General features: G+C 34.8%; 1 protein-coding gene across 1 annotated transcript; it reads right to left on the bottom strand.

Moving 5' to 3' along the window:
* Positions 1 to 3,224: 3,224 nt before the first annotated feature.
* Positions 3,225 to 20,677, bottom strand: LOC143253372 (beta-1,4-galactosyltransferase galt-1-like). Its single transcript, XM_076507141.1, has 2 exons — positions 20,480 to 20,677; positions 3,225 to 5,695 (listed from the first exon to the last, which is right to left on the bottom strand). The coding sequence occupies exon 2, from the start codon at positions 5,622 to 5,624 to the stop codon at positions 4,320 to 4,322; it is 1,305 nt and encodes a 434-aa protein (XP_076363256.1). The 5' UTR covers positions 5,625 to 5,695; positions 20,480 to 20,677; the 3' UTR covers positions 3,225 to 4,319.
* Between the last annotated feature and the right edge of the window lie 687 nt (positions 20,678 to 21,364).

Raw genomic sequence — 21,364 nt, 5'->3', positions numbered from 1 at the left:
AAAGAAGTAGGCGTAGTACCTACTGAACAATCGAAGTTATATCTTTACTGAAAACAACCAATTATCAGGGAGAGAATATTTTTAATTTAAACAGTTCAACTTTACAGTTTCGTGAGGAACCTTGACTGACCTCGAAGTTTTTCCTAATTTTATTAATGCTATTTCACGTTTTTGATACTGAGTTATTTCGCCCTTCTATATATTATTTCTTAGAACGTAAAGAAGCATACCCATGCTTAACCCTCGTTCATCAGCCTTGTTGTTCTAAAGATGGCTTAATCTCGTTATCCTTATGTAGTTCCAGGAGTGTCAAAAAGCTCGAAACACAACATATAATACAAGGGTTAGTACTCTTCTAATCATGTGTGAGACTCTGCATGCTAAACATTAACCATCACCACACTGTTGAAACATCTCCTTGTATACACTAGAATCCAAACTGATGGTTACATACAGCTATGTGTAGAATTATACACGGACTTTTCTCTGCGTTATCTAAAAGTCCGTTTATAATTATACATATTAATTTACCTAATATGAGGGTTAAGCAACAACTACACAGAGCTCATGTTACTTTAAAACTACGTTTCTATTTGTTGCTAACTACAGTATGTCTAAGTTTGTTCATTAACAGAGAATATCACTTTACAGAAATGTCATATCGAAACCTGAAAGTTTAGACACTAAATGAATTAATAAAATACTTCAAAGTTGAATAAATAAGCAGAAGGTAGGACCAGTCGAAAATAACCACGCATTTTCAGATAAGGTTTTGTTACCGTTCTTCTTCTGTTAAATGAGACACCGGTTTCGAGACTTTGAGTCTACTTTCTTTTTTTAAGTTGCTGTAATTGTTTTTCACAGCCAATGTTATAATTCTATATACATTTATTTTCTATGTGAAGTTAAATATATGTATTATTAATAATCCATGACTAAATAGGCCTATTTAATCTAATACTAATTAAAAATAAAACAAAATATCCAGGTTCAATTCATCTTCCACCTCGTGTGAGCGCTATACCAGTTACGCTTGACTTAAATTTAATCTCATTATACACAGTAAGTATTATAATTTGGACTTTACTCTTTTCACGTGTTCTAATTTATATTAGGTGGTATACGTTTGTTTTATAGGCTAGGCCTATTTGCTTTTTCACTTAGGACGTTCTAATTCTATACATTTTCTTTTGTGTGTGAGGTTAAATTTATGACGTATTAGAAGATAAACTGTGAAGACTGCAACTGAGAACTTTGGAAGAATTTTTTTTTCTCTTCCAGCAGGTAGTGTGCCCAGACTGTGAATTCGGAGATTCATGGTTCGAAGTCTACTAAGTGTTCGCTCATTAGGATCGTTAGTGCCCTGGAATAACGACCAAATCTCCCTGTACTGGGAGACTAGAGTAGTTTTATTTTGTAAGCCTATTACTACAAAATTAGGGATAGCTATGCGTAGTTAGTATTTGCTATAGATTCGCTTACGATCGGTATAAAACAAATTTCTTTCTCATTTTAACACCTAGTTACTTCCATATTTTTGGTTTGTTTTGAATTTCGTGCAAAGTTACAGGAGATCTATCTGCGCTAGCCGTCCCTAATTTTGCAGTGTAAGACTAGAGTGTAGACAGCTAGTCATCACTACCCAGCGCCAGCTCTTGGGCTACTCTTTTACCAAGGACTAGTGGTATCATTATAATGTCCCCATAGCTGAAAGGGCGAGCATGTTTGGTGTGACAGGGATTCGAACTCGTCACATTTAGAATACGAGTAAAGCGCCTTAACCATCTGACCATGCCGGGCCTACTTGACTTGGAAAGACTGATGCGTGATTTGAACAGGAAAGGCTGGATCTTCTTCTTCATGTGTCAAATCTGCGGCAAACATCGACGACCATGGCATGCCAGACTTCTCTGTTCTCAATCCTCCTTATCAACTCGATGTTGCTCATTGAGTTCTTGGTGACATAGTTATTGAGGCTGTCGATATATTTAGTTCTTTGACACCCTCTGCTTTTCCTACCTTCTATTTTTCCACATAGCATCTATTTCTCTATCCCATTCTTCCTACAAATGTGTCCTAGAAATTCCATTTGTCTCTTTTTTATAGTTTTCATGAGTGACCTTTTGTATCCTGCCAGCTACATGACTTCCACATTTGTTTTTCTTTCAGTCCATGATATTTTTAGCATCCTTCTAAGGAACCACATTTCAGCAGCTTCTAATCTCTTCTCTGTATCTCTGTTCAGTGTCTAGCTCTCACAGCCATATAAGAGAACAGACCATACATATGATTTCAAGAAAGACAGGTGGTGGATGAGTGTGAGGGAACTGACATAGTGTCATTAATGGCGCAACACTCAATCTGGCCAGGTAGATGACTCCAATCTAAGGAACAATGGCTGGGCAGAACGGTCCTGTATGGACACTGCTCCTATAGCAAGTAATTGCAACCTACTATAGGTACCATTTTGCAAAGAAAAAACCTATGGCAAGCCAAGGCTGGATCACGAGTTTTAAAATCATTGGTTGAATTTATTTAGGGATTGAAATAATCGTATTGTGAATTAATTCCTCCAAAACTGTGTCGCATTTTTTCAGTTAACGTTTAGATTTATGTAATGAAACATAAGAACGAATTTTTTATCTTCCATGATGTCATTATTTAACACAAAAGTTTTTGGTCTGAATTTCATAACCATCGTTAAGGGATTCGGTCAATGGACTAATTAACAGCCGATATGTTGAAAATATTTGAATTCTTAGAACTAATGAAACATTACATCAATAGAGCGATAATTACAATAACGTTATAAATATACGCAAGAGACATTTTAGGGAGGTTAAAAATATTAGCATTGCAATTAATCAATAACGAATGAGAAAGTGTTTTATTGTAAAATTTGAACGATTTCAAATGAGAAAATGTTTTTTTTACGAGATCGGATCAATCAGCAACAAGAAATATTTGGCGTATGTGTGACATTTGAGCAATGAGCAGTGACAAAATGTTTTATTGTATTATTAGATCATTTAGTAAAGAGAAAGTGATTTTACTACTAATAGAAACGCCTAATATTTATACCTCATGATAAAACAATTATAAAAAAGTGAGCATTTTGTGAAAAAAAAAATTGGAAGTACTGCACGGAAAAAAGTGCTTGGATTGTGCTCTTTAATAATATGCAACTTATTGCATCAAAATGACTCAAGTACAAAGCTGAAGATTTTAATAACATTTTCTGATTAAAACTATAATGTTTTTTATATGTTAAAAGTTGTGCAGTTCGCTGAAAAGAATAATAAGGAACTCCATTAGCTCCCCATAACTCAGCAGTGATAAGCTAGAGAGAAGGCAATTAGTCAACACCACCGACCATTAACTCTTGAGCTACTCTTTCACCAAGAAATAGTGGGATTGACCGTAACTTTATAACGCCCCCACGACTGAAAAGGTGAGCATATTTCGTGTGACGGGGACTCGAACCCGCGATCCTTATATTACGAGTCGAGTGAATGTTTGAGAGCAAATGTTTATGTATGAACAAAAGTACTAATAGCCGTATATTCCTGTATCAATACGTTTACTGTACGTACATGATGACACTTGAAACTTTTCAATGTAATTGTATTAGTGGCCCGGCGTAGCCAGATGGTTAAGGCACTCAACTCATAATCTGAAGATCGCGAATTCGAATCTCCGTCGCACCAAACATGCTGGCTCTTTAAGGCGTGAGGGCGTTATAATGTGACGGTCAACCCCACTATTCGTTAGCAAAAGAATAGCCCAAGAGTTAGTGATGATTAACTGCTTTCCCTCTGCTAAATTTGGGACGGCTAGCGCAGAAATTCGAAAACAAAGAAACAACCAATTGTATTAAATATAGGCAGACGTTTTACTAGACTGATAATTACGAGAAATAGTTCGAATATCAGTTATCTTATTCTGAAGATGCATCTCAACAACATTTTTGAAATATATTTATACTATAATACTAATAAATATGGTAATCATATAACAAATATCAATATGTATTTTTAATTATTTTTTTTTCTGTTTTAATAAAATTAAAGTACAGGTTCTATTTAATTACATTAAATGTTATCATTCCTGAGTAATATTTCAATATCTGCTGACTCCAAAAAAATTAAGTATCGTTTGTCTTTTGTTGTTGTTTTTCTAACTGAACGAAAGAACCGTTGTTATTGTATGTGGTCGAATGTTTCGGCAAGGTCTTCCTCAGAAATTCTCCGCATTGGATAGAGTGCGGATAGCGCATTTTATGGCTTTGTACTAAAACAAGCAAAATGCTCCAGGTAAAATTAGTATTGGGTTTCTGGCAGGTACAGTTCACGCCAGGTCTGTAACACTCTGGAATTCAGCAGCTGGCTTTTGAATTTTAATACATATTTGTCTACCTTTAGTTTCGAATAGTCTTTGGTACACAAGTTAGGACGGTAATGGTGCAGAATGCTCACTTGCGGTGACACCACGAGGGAATTCCATGCCTTAAGATGTTTCCAAACGAAATGAATACCACACGTGGTTATTTTGGAAGGTCGGACTATAAGTTTGGATCTGGCATAGGGGCTCCATATTGTCTTTTCTCGGATCACACGTTTTAAAGTTTTGAGTGGTATATCAATATCCGGATATCTAATATCGTCTGGATGTTGGTTGCAGAAGAAAGAATTACGAAACACTAAGTTACTCCAAGTTTTCACGGGCATGGACATTATCATTTCCTGCAACGTTTGGTGACTTCGTGGGAAAATAAATTCATCGATATCTACCAAGGCCACGTATTTATAATCAAACATGTTTCTATAAATACAATCCTGAATGCTAGCTAACTGACCGTATGCCCAAGTTTTCTTTATCACCGAATGTGGTAGGCTCCAAGGAAGAAGTTCAATTTGGAATCCTTGTTCTTGCAGAGAAGAAATGAATATCTGTGTCTCGTTTGATATTTGGTAGTTATAAAACGTAAAATGATGAACTCCTAAAATGATGTATACAGCTATAAACTCTGCTAAAGCCAATGTGTTGTTAAATGGCCCAAAGAAAGGACGAGCACACACTGCCATATTATTTTCAGTTTCTGAAAAATTGTTTTGACGTCCAATGTGGACAGAAAGTTTTGTGGACTCCACTGATGTAGGATTATGACGCAAACTTATCAAAATGGGAGGTGGTTTGTTTCTAGGCCAATGACAGATGAAGTACACTGCTGAGTACTTTTGTAAATGGTGTTCCTCAATGACATTATAGCTGGTAGGAGTCACCATGGAAACGTTTTGACTCTGGTTGTAAGCGACACAGCTGATATTCTTTTGTTTTAGGCCAACGCGTGGTCCGACAGCTACAACTCGAACAAAGCTTTTCAAGGGTTTTAGCCTATCATCCCAGAACGCTGAGTATATGTGGATATCTTTAGTAACTTTTATCCAATCATCCTTTTGATTATTCTCGGGATCTTCTGTTATTTTCAGTCCAGTTGGTCTTACACGATCTATTTTCCAAAGAGCATGCAGATAATTAGAAGACAAAAATGTATAAAATCCAACGGTTATAATTGCATAAAACAGAGCCACTCCAACAGGTAACTTCTTTAAATAATTCAGCATCTCAAACCTGGATTATCCGTTGTCTTTTTTTTCTGATGGACATATGTAGTTGTGAATTCAGTTAGGTGAATCTAAAATTATAATAATTCCATATTTAAATAGATTATAATACAAACTTGTCAAACGAAGATGTTTTTAAATATATTTTCTTTTTATTCGTAGATAAATAACAACTCCATATTAAATAAGTTTAAATATATATAAGGAAACGAGCCAATTTTTGTTCAGTTTCAAGTAGAGTATAGATGCTAAATTGCCATCCCGTTAATTGGCTCTTTAGAAATAACTAAGTTAGGATGTTTCAATTGAGGTCTAAAAATGTCAGAGAGGTTTTTTGAACTAACACTATTGGATGCATTTGAAGCCTCTCGCGTGATTTGTAACGTTCATCAGTAAAAAAAAAATGATTGCATTATTATTAATTAGTTGATAATAGTTATAATTCATGACTGTTAATATTATATGCCCTAGTTTTGTTTTTAAAATTTTTGCACAAGTTGCCTTAACTGAATGTTCTCGTATAATAGGTTTTAATAAAAAAGAACAACCAACCAACAACTACTGTTATAATAATGGAACTTAACCCTAAATTATAAGTACCTACATGTTTTAAATAAAGATTTACATTTTTGATATGCTCTAAAAGGTCTTTACAAATACATTATAAGAGAAATCTAAACTAATTAAAAATGTCATTTTGTTACGAACTTTAAATCTACAAACAATAATAAAACATGTGGAAATTTTAAAGAATTTAAAAGATGTTATTTATAAAACCCATAATGGGGATCAAACTATAATTGTTTCATATAAATGACTGAAAAATTGAAAAAAATTGCTGAAAGAAGGTAGGTAAAAAACAAACCTAAAATTCAATTCAATATAAAAACTTCGTACAACGGTGAAAATAAAAGTTAAAAACTGTGTAACTTTAACACTTAAAAAACAAGAAACTTTATATTACCTAAGTTGTATTCCTTACCTTTGGAAACGTGTGTTAAAATTCATTTTTGAAATTAAAGCGTTAGATAAAGCATATTAAGAAACAAGAAGTTTGGTTAAGGTATGTTGATGAAACGTTTTTAATATGGCGACATAATGTTTCATGTTAAGTTTAATACAATAGTACTATTAAGTTTACATCGTATTTACTGTTTACAAATCACTTCTTGACAATTGACGTTATGTTACTTGAACCTTCTTTATTTTTCTCGTTATTTTAATTAAGTATCGTTGTACAGTAATATCCAGTAGTTTTTCTTGTTGCTTTAATCGGGTATTGTTGCATCATATAATATATAGTAGTTTTTCTTATTGCTTTAATCAATAATAATAATAATAATAATAATTGTTGCATCATTTAATATCTACTAGTTTTTCTTGTTGCTCTAATCAAGTATTGTTGCACCATATAATATCTAGTAGTTTTCTTCTTGGTTTGACCAAGTATTGTTGTATCATATAATATCTAGTAATTTTTCTTTTTGCTTTAATCAGATATTGTTGCATCATACAATATCAAGTAGAGTGTAGAAAGTGTAAGACTGACATCTATTGTAAAGAATCACAACTATCTAAAAGCTGACAGTTGCGAGTCAGCCAGGATTATACAGCGGTAAATAACGGTAGAAGACGTGACCTTTAGCAAAACTAGGCTTATATACTCGTAACCGATAGTAGTGGCAAAATCAACCTTGCTATATAACCATGTCAAATGACTTTGATAAATAGATAGATAGGAGAGATGAGCGACTTGGGCTAAAATATAGTGATAATAAGAGTTTGTCAAAGAACAGGAATTAGAGAGGGAGGAGACCCTCAACAGAAAGGAGAATAAAAGAGAATTAGAATGGAACAAAAGAAAGAAAGAAGAAAAGGAGAGAAAAGAGAGGGTGTAATTAAATGTAATAAGAACTCACACTGAGCCTGTAAAACTTGTCCAATAGAAAGATGAAGGGCACAATAATGACAATGCAGTCAGGACTAGTTGACCCAAGCTGCGCACATTTCATGAACAAGAAGATGCATAGATGATTTCGTGGAAAGATGTGAGAAACTTGCCTAAAAGTGGGACAAAAGTGACTGAACATTCTTTCTCAGCCCATTTCGAACAGAAAAAGGCTTACAAGTGTATGCAGCCATGACATCAGAAAATGCCATAGATTATAAGAAGTTAAACATGGTTTTGCCAAAACACTGTGAATTTACTGAATATTATTTTCGCGGAAACTCAGATAAATCAAACTTAACTAATGTAACCAAATGTTAAAATAGTTTAGAAAGGCTGGTGAATCTACAGGTACGTGAACTATTCATGATCATGTGCTCTGCTAACAATTCAATGTTCGTAAAGAAGAGAGCATCAAAAGACATGTACGAAATGATCAACCTTACAGAACAGTATATGGGAGTTCATGAAGTGAGTATGACTGGCTACGACAAGAATAACCACTTAAAGTCAAAACCAGGGAAGTTAACCAGAAACAGGATGTTACCAAAGTTGACAAGAGATTAACAGGCAAAAGAAAAAAAAAGATGCTATGTTTGTTATAACTGGTGCACATTGTAAATTAGTATAACTCTGTTACCAGTAAGTACCCAGAGAAATTTTAACATAAAGCAGCTGGAACTATCTACAGAGATAGTTCTGGCAAGAAACTATAAAAGAATGTCTTTCACTATGGAGACTACTTCCAGAATAAACAAAATAGAAACAATATGTCATAATCATTACAAGAAGAAACTGATATCACCATGATTAAATAGTGTGTGGTTGATGTTAAGCTCAAGTTAGCAAATGGATCAGTAGTTATTAGAGTATTAACAAACATTAACAGATGCTAACAAATCACAACCTGCCAGTATGTGAAGGCTATGCCACGAAGAAGAAAGTGAAAGTCCTGTAAGATACTTAATGCAGTAGTGCGTCAGTGAGAACCACATTAGTATCTGATGACAACATGACAGGGAAAGTACATCTTTGTGTGCTGATTGATGAAACAATGAGAAACTTTAATACAGCAAGAATAAAGGTGGACACCCTATACTGTGTGGGAGACCTTGAGATCATGCGTATGAAGGCACCCATCTACTACTCAGTGATTGAAAATGTACCAGGCAGTAGAAATTTGGAGGAACCATACAGAAAGGAGACTGATGTGTTATCTGCACTCACCACAAGAAGACATCAAGTTCCTGCAATTCTTGAGAGGTGACATCTCGAATGTCAGCCTACAGAAACTGGAGGACAGTGCGAGGAAGAATGTCTAGCGCAAGACAAAGATGTAAGGGAGTTACACAATAGAGAACTGTAAGGGAGTGTTGTACCAGATATATCAAGGCAGTTATACTGGTGAAGTTAAACAGATCACAGAATATCGGATTCAAGTAGTGATGCTAGCTCATGAGTCGATTGTGGAAGGACACCTAGGAGTTGGACGGTAGACATGATCACTAGCAACTTCCTATGGCTGGGGCCAATGTTATAATTCCTGAAATATCCACTCAAAGTTTTCGACATTAAGCCTTATTTTGTAAAAGAATCCATTATTGTAGTACTAAATTTTATAATGTCAAAGCACTGAAAATATTATCAAATGTGTTACATCACCATAAGAGTAAAATATCAAAGGCTAATTTCAGTTTTTGTAAGTCAATTTTAAATATTAAAATGTATTAAACACAAATTATTTCAGTCTTTTTATACTAAAGCCAAATTGAATACACACATAGTAGCGTGGAAAACATGCAACTGAACTTTCTCCAAATTAAGAAGGAAAAAATGGCGTACTAAATTAAAAACACTATAATTAAAATAATTTTTAAAATCACATATGTTATGAATTTATCATTTTTTGTAATATACTATAATGTCAATAACTTTGTTTTTTTTTTAAATAATGACTTGCATACCTTTTATCCTGTCAACATGAATAGCTAAAGTAAGCGAACTTTGGTGTTTGGTTAGAAGGGACAGTTGAATAACGTTTTTAAGATAAATATTTTTAGTTTCTGAGGTTTTAAAATTCACTTCCGATTCTATAGTTTTGACCAAAATCACCAAAGTGTTAACTTCGCTTGCTGTTCCTAATCTAGAATAATTAACTTGAGGGAAGGCAGCTAGTAAACACCATCCAACTTCATCTTCTGAACTACTCTAACGAGCAGTGAGATTGACTGTCACGTTGTTAGAGATGAAAGGACGAACATGATCGATGATGGGTCGAATCCACGACATACTAAATGTAAGTTGAGAGCCCTTACCACCAGATCTTGTCAGACCCATTCTCAACCAAACAACGGACATTTCACTAGTATGTTACGATTTTATCTAAAATTTCCTAGAACCACGTTGGAACTTTTAAACCTTTAAGTTCGAGGACACTTGAAATTCGTGAGAGAAGTGACTAATTCGTACATACTTAAATCAGCATACGAAATAAAGCAACTGATAATGTAATACAATTTTTAAACGACACCAAATTGGTGGGCATTTGTCCAATTCAAATTTATATTGATTTATGGGTCAAAAGTAATAGTACTTAATGGCACTTATGATAAAAAACTGGAAATGTTTCATTGTTGTAGTTGTTTTCTTGGTATAAAGCTTGACAATGGGTTATATGCACTCTGTTCATTGTGAAGAATCAAACCCCGGATTTTAGTGTTGTAAATAATTAAACTTACCACTGACCTACTAGTGAACGATATATTTCATATATAAGTACATTTAATTCTTTGAAACCGAATAAACTACGAAATGATGAAATAGTATGCCGTTTTTTGTTTGTTTTTTTTCATTGATGGGCACCAATTACTAATGGATTTTTTCACTAGGGGTCTAGTTTTAATGCACATTATTAAAACAAAATTTTTGTTGTTGTTTGTGGCTTTACTTTGATCATGCTTTTTGACAAGTGGAAAATCCCCTTATATGTCGACCCACTTTCATCAGTGCCTTTTGAACCAAAGTTTCACCATTCCTAGCTCTGACCATCTCAAGACTGTTGGATTCCCAATACTTCCTGTCAAGTTGTCCATTAACATGTTATCTGCTATTACCTGTCGAAAAATCTCCTAGTTTTACTAATTCAGTTCACTATGATGTCCCAGGAAAGTGGATTAGTTGTTTGGCATTTTTTGGAACAACACAACTAGACTGTATACGCCAAAAAATAGCAAAAACCTTAAAAGTTAAATCATGAAAAAATGTAAAAATAAATCCAGTTAAAACTAAGAAAAGTTCAAAATTCATATAAAAATAAAATAGGATTAAAAAGACCAGTGTCTAGTAAAAACTTAAAACACAATTAACTTGGACAGTGTCCCCATTTGCAATGACACCATTCAATGTCATGGGTAAATCCATAAAAAAATACATGTCTAACATGTTCTACCGCTCAAGTCGTAATTATAGCATGAAGTAAAACTTGGAGTATTATGACTTGAGAGTAACAAAGGTCACACATTGGTGTAGCAGTACCAAATAAAAAAAAACGACTCAAAAACTGTGACCAATGCATAGCCTAGCCAAGTCGACTTTACAATCAATATAGAAACAAGACAGTCAAAGAGCAACAAAAAGTTTGATCTAAAAAAGCTTGTTATGACGTCGATCATTCCAAGTCGACTGCCAACTGGCGCAAAGTTTAGACTTAAATATAGGACCATAGTCCATATATGGGATGGACATGCCTGTGACAGCACCAGATCAGTGTCAGAAAAATCGTTCTCGAAAATTCCACAGGGCCAGATATTCAGAAAAGCTGAATAGTAATGAAAGATTGAAAAAAATGGGCCAGTCATTGTTGAATATCAACGAGAACAGGGTGATAACTACGTTAAGTGATTCCAGGACTAGTAGAGAGCTAAAGCAGTCAATATAAAATGTGCAGTAAGTGTACCACATAACATCTACGCGATCCAGAGCAAGAGAAATGGCACACAACTTGATAGTGAATGTAGAAACTGCAGAGAGGATCCTGTGAACAACCACCAAGTCACAACAAACCCTGGCAGATCCCACAGAGTCACCTCATTTTCAATCATTCATATAAAAGGGAATAGAAGAATGGTTTGAAGAATGTTCGGTAAAGAGAAGACAGTACTTCCAATTGGGAGAAAATGCCTTTCTCAAGTGATCTAAAGAAAGATCACAATTGGGGATGATAATAATCTATTTTGGAATGGGCTGATCACTGGGGACAGCAACTCATTCAATACCAAATCCAATTCAGTCAGTTGTGCTTGGATACGAAGACCAAAAGATGGAAATGCAAATTACCTATTCTGAAAGAGCACAGCCCACTGAGAAAGAAAGACAATCGCAGGCGGGATACTGTGGAAAGGATTGATGCTTGGTAGCATGCTGCAGAGAAAGTTGCAAACAGCAGAGGTTATGAGGAGGTTCATGGGACTGTGTGTACACATTATGGACTGGAGAAGAGAGAAAAGTCCCATTGCAGAGCCGAAGCCCCATATGGTGAATCGGGTCCAACATCTTCAAGTTAGAGGTCCTGGTAGAACTGTAGACCAGATACTCATATTCCAGTTTGGATCGAATGAAGGTACGATAGATCTTGAGCATAAAACATTGATAAAGAAGTGAAAGAGAGGAATGGAGGATGTTCAGTGCTCTTGCACACTTAACTCGTAGCTTAATGACGTGAGAAATGAAAGAAAGCTTATAGTTAGAGATAAACCCTAAGAACTTTGTCCCAGGAAGGACAACGTCACCGAGATGGGATCAGGGTGTGAACACCGTAGGTGGGAAAAAGTGCATGCAAGTGGTTTTGGAGAAAGAAAAGGTAAAAACCATTTGCTATGGTCCACTTCAACAAGTAATTGAAGGCAGTTTGAAGTTGCCACTCAATAAGCCTCATGTTCGATGACTGACAAGAAATGTTGAAGTCGTCGATATAGAAGCCATTTGCAACCGTAGGAGGAAGTTAGTTAGTGATATCATTGATCTTACTATTGAAAGTGTGACATTCAAGACATAGCCTTGAGAGACTACAAGCTCCTGTATTGAAAGGGTCGAACATACATGGACTTGGAATCTCCTGTTCATTAAATAGTTATAAATAAAAATGAGTAGATGACCACGCAACCCATACGAATGGAGGTCCTACAGTGTGCCATATCATCCCGTAGTTTCATAAACCTTTTGAAGATCGAAGGAAAATGGAAACAAGATGTTTTCTCTTGAGGAAGATTCCATGATCAAGGTTTCAAGTCAAGTCAGGTGGTCCTAAGGGAAGCGTTGACAAAGAAACCCACACTGAATGGAGAGAAGTGGTTGTTTGATCTCAGGAACCAACCAAGACGAGCATTGACTATCTCTCAATGACATTACAGAGACAATTAGTAAGAGCAATGGGACGATAATTAGAAAGAGTCTAGGAATCCCTCCCAGGACTAGAAAAAAGTAGGATAATAGGCTTGCGCCAAACATTAGAAAAAAAACACCTTTTCTTGCAAGATCCAATTAAAGATGACCAAAAGAAGAGTAAGAAATGCAGGAGAGAGATGGCACAGCATCTCATAGTGAACCTCATAAGGTCCGACTGATGAAGAGCAAGTTTGAGTTCCACCAGGATAAGGAGGTAATTATAGTCATAGAAGCAATAGGAAAGGGATAATTACTGTGCTCGAGACTTGATGGCCAAGAAGGTAGGAGAAGAAACAGTAATGCTGGAAAGATGATAAAAGTTCTCACTGAGAGTATTGGCAGTGTTCTGTACATCAGGAACTTCCTGGCCTTTGGAGTGCAAGATGGAAAAGGGATGGGAAGCACACCTCCAATTGATCTTCTGAATCTTATCTCATATAAATTTGGAATTGATAGTAGAAATTGATTTTAAGCTTATTATAACACATTAGAATGTTTTAATTTATATTTAAATTTTAAAATAAATAAAAACAAGGTTCAAGAAATGATGTAAACGTTGAGTAAAATAACCAAAAGTATTTTCTAAATGACAGATTACACTATCAGATGGGGTCTACATATTACATTACATTAAGTAATTTTACGTTTTTTGCTTTTACAACACTTAATGTATTGAAGTCATTATGGGCCCGGCATGGCCAAGCGTATTAAGGCGTTCGACTCGTAATCCGACCATCGCGGGTTCGAATCCCGGTCGCACCAAACACGCTCGCCCTTTCAGCCGCGGGGGCGTTATAATGTTACGATCAATCCCACTATTCGTTGGTAAAAGAGTAGCCCAAGAGTTGGCGGTGGGTGGTGATGACTAGCTGCCTTCCCTCTAGTCTTACACTGATAAATTAGGGACGGCTAGCACAGATAGCCCTCGAGCAGCTTTGCGCGAAGTTAAAAAAAAAGTCATCATTACAACTGGGCTGAATCGCTCATTTTATATGTAAATTGCACAGAGAAATATTGCAATGATTAGAGGGAGTAACTCCAGTATTGGTAGTATTTGTTGAAGAAATACTGTTATGAATAGAGAGAATAACTGCAGTGTTGGTATTATATTGTAATGATTAGAGTGCGTAACTGCAGCATTGGTAGTATTTGTAATATTTTGCGTGTGTAAGTGTTCATAAGTTAATTAGAACCTGTAATGATTAGAGGGAGTAACTGCAGTATTGGTAATAGTTATAATATTTTGCGTGTGTAAATGTTCAAAAGTTAATTAGAACTTGTGGTCCCACAAGTCATTTAGTGCATAGCTAGTTTACGAAAATGTCTTTAAAAGGGTGATGAGATATGAATATAATCTGGTAAATCAGGGTTAACATGCTAAACAAATGGAAACAGTCATTTTGGAAATCAAGTTTATTTGAATATTACGATGAGAAATAATAATAGCGTGCGTTCCTGAAAAACATTACAGTCAATAAACTACGATATAATAAGAATTACAGTGAAATATTAGAAGTGAATACGCAGTAATAATTGATTTTGTTTGTTTTTGAATTTCGCGCAAAGCTACACGAGAGCTATCTGCGCTAGCCGTCCCTAATTTAGTAGTGTAAGGCAGCTAGTCATTACCACTCACCATCAGCTCATGGGCTACTCTTTTACCAACGAATACTGGGATTGATCATTACATTATAACGCTCCCACGGCTGAAAGGGCGAGCATGTTTGGAGATTCGAATCTGCGACCCTCAGATTACGAGTCGAGTGCCTTAACTACCTGGCCATGCTGGGCCATATACTCAAGGGGGCGCTCGGGAGTAATAGTTGATTCATAATATATATTGATCAGCTCTGTAGTAGAGTATTTATGATTGAAAGGTTGACGAATTCTGGAGTTAAAACATCTTTTTTTTTCAGATGTAGGTTAATTGTTTGAACGACTAGGTTGCTAAATAACTTCTGGGGTTAGCACAAGTATCTACATAGGTTCGAGGAAACACATATCCGACTTTGTTCGCTACTAGCTGTTTCGGAACAAGTCATTGGAATATATATATACATGCTGCTTTATCCATCGATTTAACGTCACTTCTGCTGTAGAACGAATAGTAAAGTTATTGAAAAAGAACACACAAAAGAAATAATTTCATAATGCTATATGACGAAGTAATTAAATATTTCTAAAAATGTTTTTATTTTTCTATCTATGTATGTATGTATTGATCAATCCAAACACTTCATACCGTACTAATCAACACATACAAATAATGTGCCCAAATTACGCATACAATATGTAATTTATCACGTATACTGATATTTAAAAAAACTATATATAATTTTAATTCACTATCGAATAATTTGCACAATCATTATCATGATTTTGATTATTTCCAGTTGATGACGTTACCTACATTTTCATTTTTCTTGTTATATGACATGACAATAATTTTCATCGTTGCATGTTATGTTATTCAAGCATGTACATTATGCTCTTGGAAGTTACCCGTGTTAGTTGTTAGATGTTGCTAAGCCTAACAAAGAACTGTTTCTGTTTCTGTAAATGTGTTTTGAATTAATATTTCTTTACTTCTTTTTCGACATTGCGTCATTAATGCCTCACTCGTAAACTCTTTAATATTTCAGTGTTAACTTAAACTGATGTGTAATTTATCTGTTTTATTATTTATTTATTTTTCTTGCTTCATAAATATTTTAATAATTCTGTTGGTGTTAATGGCGCATTTTCTGTTATAGAAATTCATTTATAGTGTATTTTGTTTTATCTAGTTAACCGTATAAGGGCGTTTAAATATACGTAGTTTTCACTCGTGGAAGGATTTGAGAATATTTAACTGATTATATGGTGACTCACGTACGTCTGGTGAGACTTTTATGATGTATTTTTGTATGTATCGAAAAAATCGTTAGACCACATGCGTGAAACGTCACAACAACAATGTAAAATCATTTAAATCGATAATTTTGTCTTTCGCGAATGTTAATTGTCTGAATAAGCGATCTTTCAACTGAAAGGGCGTTAAATTTCCATTTTAGTGAGAAGTGAAATCTTTTTATATACCATGGAAATATCTTTAAACAGACAGCTCTTCTTTGCATCTTTTTGCAGTATGTCTGCGTTTTTCCCAAAGTAGGTAAAATATCAAACACTGGAGTCTTTTGGAAGTTAATGAAATTTTCCTCTTCAATTCAATAAAAGGTTTCCATCAAAAAAACATGTTCTCTCCAGTTTTTTAAACGTCAGTAAATTCTAGTTTCTGGTTTTTTTATGGCAGCTTTACTGGAATGATCTGAGTAATGGAACATTTTAGATTTTACTTTCTTACCTTGTTGATGAATTATGACTCATTTTAAATGGCTCAGTTAAATTACCTTCATGCATAATTCGTCTTATCTAATTGATCATAAGGGCTGACACTGCACATACAGAATTCCTAAGCTTACACGACCCATAAATCTTAACTCCTTAATTACACCTGGATTGTTGACAAAACTTAACACAGATTACACAGAACCAGAGCAGTAAACATTTTAATAAACTATACTAATTATCGGGTTTTGGCTGAAATTCGACTTTCCAAAGTTTTTACTAGATTCTACGAACATCCCTCCCAAAAAATACTACAGTGTAAAGACAGTTTTGCAGGTTGTTTCAAGGTACAGTTTTGGGTTAAAAAAGTTAATTACTTGCTTGTGTAAGTTCATAAAATTCTTACATAGTGTCGTACGGCCTACGAGAATGTTGAGGGAACTAGAGATGATGGCATAAGTTTATTTGTGTTTTTAAATTTCGCACAAATTTACACGAGGGCTATCTGCGCTAACAGTCCTTAATTTAGCAGTGTAAGACTAGAGGGAAGGCAGCTAGTCATCACCACCCACCGCCAACTCTTAGGCTACTTTTTTCCAACGAATAGTGGGATTGACTGTCACATTATAACGTCCCCACAGTTGAAAGGGCGAACATGTTTGGTGCAACGAGAATTCGAACCCGCGACCCTCAAATTACGAGTCGAGCGCCTTAACCACCTGGCTATGCTGGACCCGATAGCGTATGGAGGAGTGATTATGAAACTACGATTGTTCTAGTGTTTCAAATAGATCTCCACTTGTAACTTAAACAAAACAGGGTCACGAACAAGCTCAATATAGTGCATAAAGTCACGTTAGTTTTGGATGAGCTACATTTATATTGTTTTGTCATAATAAATGAATAAAACCACGTATAGAAACTTGGAGGCATTTTTGACAGATTTACTATTACATATTTATTTTACTATCAATATTTGTTTCAGTTAAATATATGTTCAGAAATGCATATCACTTATACTTTTAAATGTATCTTGCAAAGTTTTTGCCTATTCGTTAAATTTGTAGAAGATTCCCAAGAGTAAGAATGAACAATATTTGATGTACTAAAGCACTAGCATATCGCCAGCATTGTTGTTTCAACTGAAATTTTTGTAATATCGTCTAACTCTTACAAACTAAAGCGACAGACAATGGGACAATATATATTTTTGACTTGCTACACTTGGTATACTATAAACCACAGAAACTATAACTATGATTAACGCTTATTAATCGGGAACCTCAGATATTTGACCAAGAATATTTATTGATTTCGAAGATTACAAACTGTTTAATTTCAGTGGATTAGCTTCGAATGTTAGTATTTCTACGGAGACATTTTATAACGTCAGGTATGAAAAAGTCACGCGTGAAGAGCTAGCTAGCTCCCTGTTGAATGAAGTGTACCAATATCGACTCAGAATTAATTCTCTCGTCGTAAATCGCCGATAAATTATTCAGTTTGTTTGTTTAGAATTAAGCACAAAGCTATACAATGGGCTCTCTGTGCTTTGCCCACCACGTGTATCGACACCCAGTTTTTAGTGGTGTAAGTCCGTAGACATACCACTGTACCACTGGGGGGCAAATTACTCAGTACCAGACCAGATGGAAGACACGATATTATTTGTAAATTTTTAAACTTTTGTATATAAATCATTATTTATAGTATCATATGTATTGTATTATTGTTTGTACTTTAAAATATGTTTAAATATATTTAAAATAAACTGTGTGTATTAGTCTTGTTGGCAAATATCATAAAGTTGATACATTAAATTTCAAATTTAAATCAAAATTTGACTCGGTTTCAGTCTATTCTAAATTGTTATAATTATTATAATAGACCGAAAGCTCGTTCGAAAGAAATAACAATACATAACATATTCTTTATAGTAAAACAGCACACTAAGGTTGATATTATCACATGAAATACCAATTATACTTCACTAGCCCTGGTATGATACAACATACGATTTAGCAATAGCTACTTTTTCCAACAAACTCCCTATAATTTTTATTTATGTTTGTTTATCATTGGAAACTTAATTTATATTTAAACACACAAAGCTATATAATAAGCTATCCGAATTTTAGCGTATAAGCCTTCAGACTTACCGATGAATCTCCTCCACAAGAATAGATTTGGTATGACTGCTTCAGAAAATTTGATATGCTCGTGGCAACATTAGTTATTGTATGATATAATTAATAAAAAATACGCTTATTTGATGGATGTAAAGTGTTTGTTTTTTATCTAACCTTGGGTTTTTTATCCATCCATTAATGTTTTGTAAGCAAAGCGCCCGTGATAACCAAGCATTATGTTAACGTGAAAAATGTAATCTACTGACGCCAACATGTGTTTAGTCTACTTCCGCCACATACTTTCTAAAACACACCGTGATCATGAATGGAACAGTAATTAATATTTCTACTGTTTTAATATAAACTACAGCTGAAAACTTTGAGATATGTTATATAACCGGTAAAAACACTAAAACATCAAATCACAACGTCACAGATAATACAGATAGGTTTGGGTTGGTTTGTTTTGAATTTCGCTCAAAGCTACTCAAGGGCTATCTGCGCTAGCCATCCCTAATTTAGCAGTGTAAGACTAGGGGAAAGGCAGCTAGTCATCACCACCCACCGCCAACTCTTAGGCTACTCTTTTACCAACGAATAGGGGGATTGATCGTTAAATTATAACGATCCCACGGATGAAAGGGCGAGCATGTTTGGTGTGACAGGGATTCGAACCCTCGACCCTCGGATTACGAGTAGAGTGCCTGAACCACTTGGCCATGCCAGGGACTGTTGTACAGATATTGAGGTATATTTTGTAACTGCTGCAAAGATATCGGATTTACTGTATATAAATTTTCCTAAATTATTTTTTTTTAAAGAGCTTAAATTTCTAAGCCAAAGCGGCCAAATAATTTACGGCCACTTTTAAATATTTTATAACCATTTTGATTAATTTCCTTTATTTTATAGTTACAGTTTTATAAACAAAACCATTTTATTTGTAATACACACACATAAAACTGTAACTGTAGTTACTAACGTTAAACAAAGTGCGTTAGTTTATTTTCATGAAGCCAGAGCAAACAACGTTAATTCTAAACGAAATAACACAGGGTGTCCAAAAAGTCTGGAACCGTAGATAACTTGCGTCTTTTCACAATTGCAAATACGTGACTGATTATGGCGCTGTTAAAGCATGAGAAGGTCCAGTTAATTCTGTTGTTATATCAACTTGTTTCTAATTACAGGAAAATCATGTACAACACATTCTGAAAGATTATTTGAAGTGTCTATTGTTACAGAGTTGTAGAATTAACAGCAGGAGAAAACAATTGAGAAAACGTACTAAAATATAAATAAAGTTCTAAATAAGATTAATTTTATAAATTATACTAAAATTCAACGAAGAAATTACTAAGAATTTGAAAACTTCGAATTTAGAAAAAAAAAAGAAAAAACATGAATAATGAAACAGAAATGGGCTAATTTTGCCTATCTCTGCTCCCAGCAAGGCTATTTTGGGTCCGCTAAAATGGAATCTTAAACTCGTATAAAATTACATGAGAATTTGGATCCGTTATTAAGTTCTAGGCATATGAACATGCTCTAGAAAAGTGTGACATAATAGTCTATAGTTTAAGATATTAGCAACTGTCGAGTTGGACAGAATTTCCGTGACTTATTACTTTTATAAAATATTTTACCTATTTCAAATGATATAAGGCCCAGCAGGGCAAAGTGGTTAAAGCATTGGACTCGTAATCAGAGGTTCGCAGGTTCGAATCCCGGTCGCACCAAACACGCTCGCCTTTTCAGCCTTGAGGACGTTATAACGTTATGGTCAATCCCACTTTTCGTTAGTAGAATAGTAGCTCAAGAGTTGGCGGTGGGTGGTGATGACTAGTTGCTGTCTCTCTAGTCTTACAGTACTAAATTAGGGGCGGCTAATGCAGATAGCCCTCGTGTATCTTTGCGGGAAATTCACACCAAATAATATATTAAAACATTCATTGTTTGTGTACTCACACTTCTATCGTAAGTAACTGAGAGAAACGAAATATACTCACCAACAAGTTCTTCATTGAAAATGTGAACGTAGTAGTAGGACAAGTCTAAAATGCTTTACAGTTGTTTCCAATACATCAACAGAGACCATTGGATCAATTGCTGAGGCGGTTCTAACTGACGACAAGTGGCCAATCTGGAACCTTTATTTCATATGGCAGAACATACTGTATAACGGTATCAATCTATGCAGACCTGTATGTATCTAAATAAAGAAAAACAGATAATTTTCAGTTAATGGATTTTGATAGATTAATATTTCCTTACAATAGCTAACTGAACTCTTTATTTTTTATAATGAGGTACAAGTTTTTTTGTGGAATTTCGGTTGAAAACGAATGTTTGTTTAATGACGGGATTTGAAGTCGAGGTCCGCAGAAGGACCGAGTCAAACACCCTAACTATCATGTAACACTTAAAGAAAAACAGCTCTCCGAATAACGTTTCCAATAGATTGGTGCTTAATTGTAGCTATAAAGGGACTCTGACTAAAGAGGGACAAGGAATTTCCAAATAATGGTTATTTCTGGTACTTATATAATTATCTGAATAAGTAATAACGTCGCAATGATTATTTAATTTTTTTATAGGTTAATATTTCAGTATAGTAGTTTAGCACAATTCACCTAGTGTGTTCAAGACACATGGTCTACTGATAAGAAAAAATTCATATCACGCTGTCTGTGGTTTGGTTTGTCTTGAATTTCGCGCAAAGCTACACGAGGGCTATCTGCACTAGCCGTTCCTAATTTTGCAGTGTAAGACTAAAGAGAAGACAGCTAGTCATCATCACCCACAGCCAATTCTTTGGCTATTCTTTTACCAACGAATAGTGGGATTCACAGTCACATTATAACGCCGTCACAGCTGAAAAAGCGAGTATTTTC

Source organism: Tachypleus tridentatus, chromosome 6 (genome assembly GCF_004210375.1).
Source record: "Tachypleus tridentatus isolate NWPU-2018 chromosome 6, ASM421037v1, whole genome shotgun sequence".
NCBI lineage: Eukaryota > Metazoa > Arthropoda > Merostomata > Xiphosura > Limulidae > Tachypleus > Tachypleus tridentatus.
The sequence above is the reverse complement of the archived record's forward strand: the minus strand, read 5'-3'. Positions and strand labels throughout refer to the sequence as shown.

What these genes read in the sequence shown, in the direction of transcription:
- LOC143253372 (XM_076507141.1), bottom strand. Translation starts at nt 5,624, where the DNA reads ATGCTGAATTATTTAAAGAAGTTACCTGTTGGAGTGGCTCTGTTTTAT.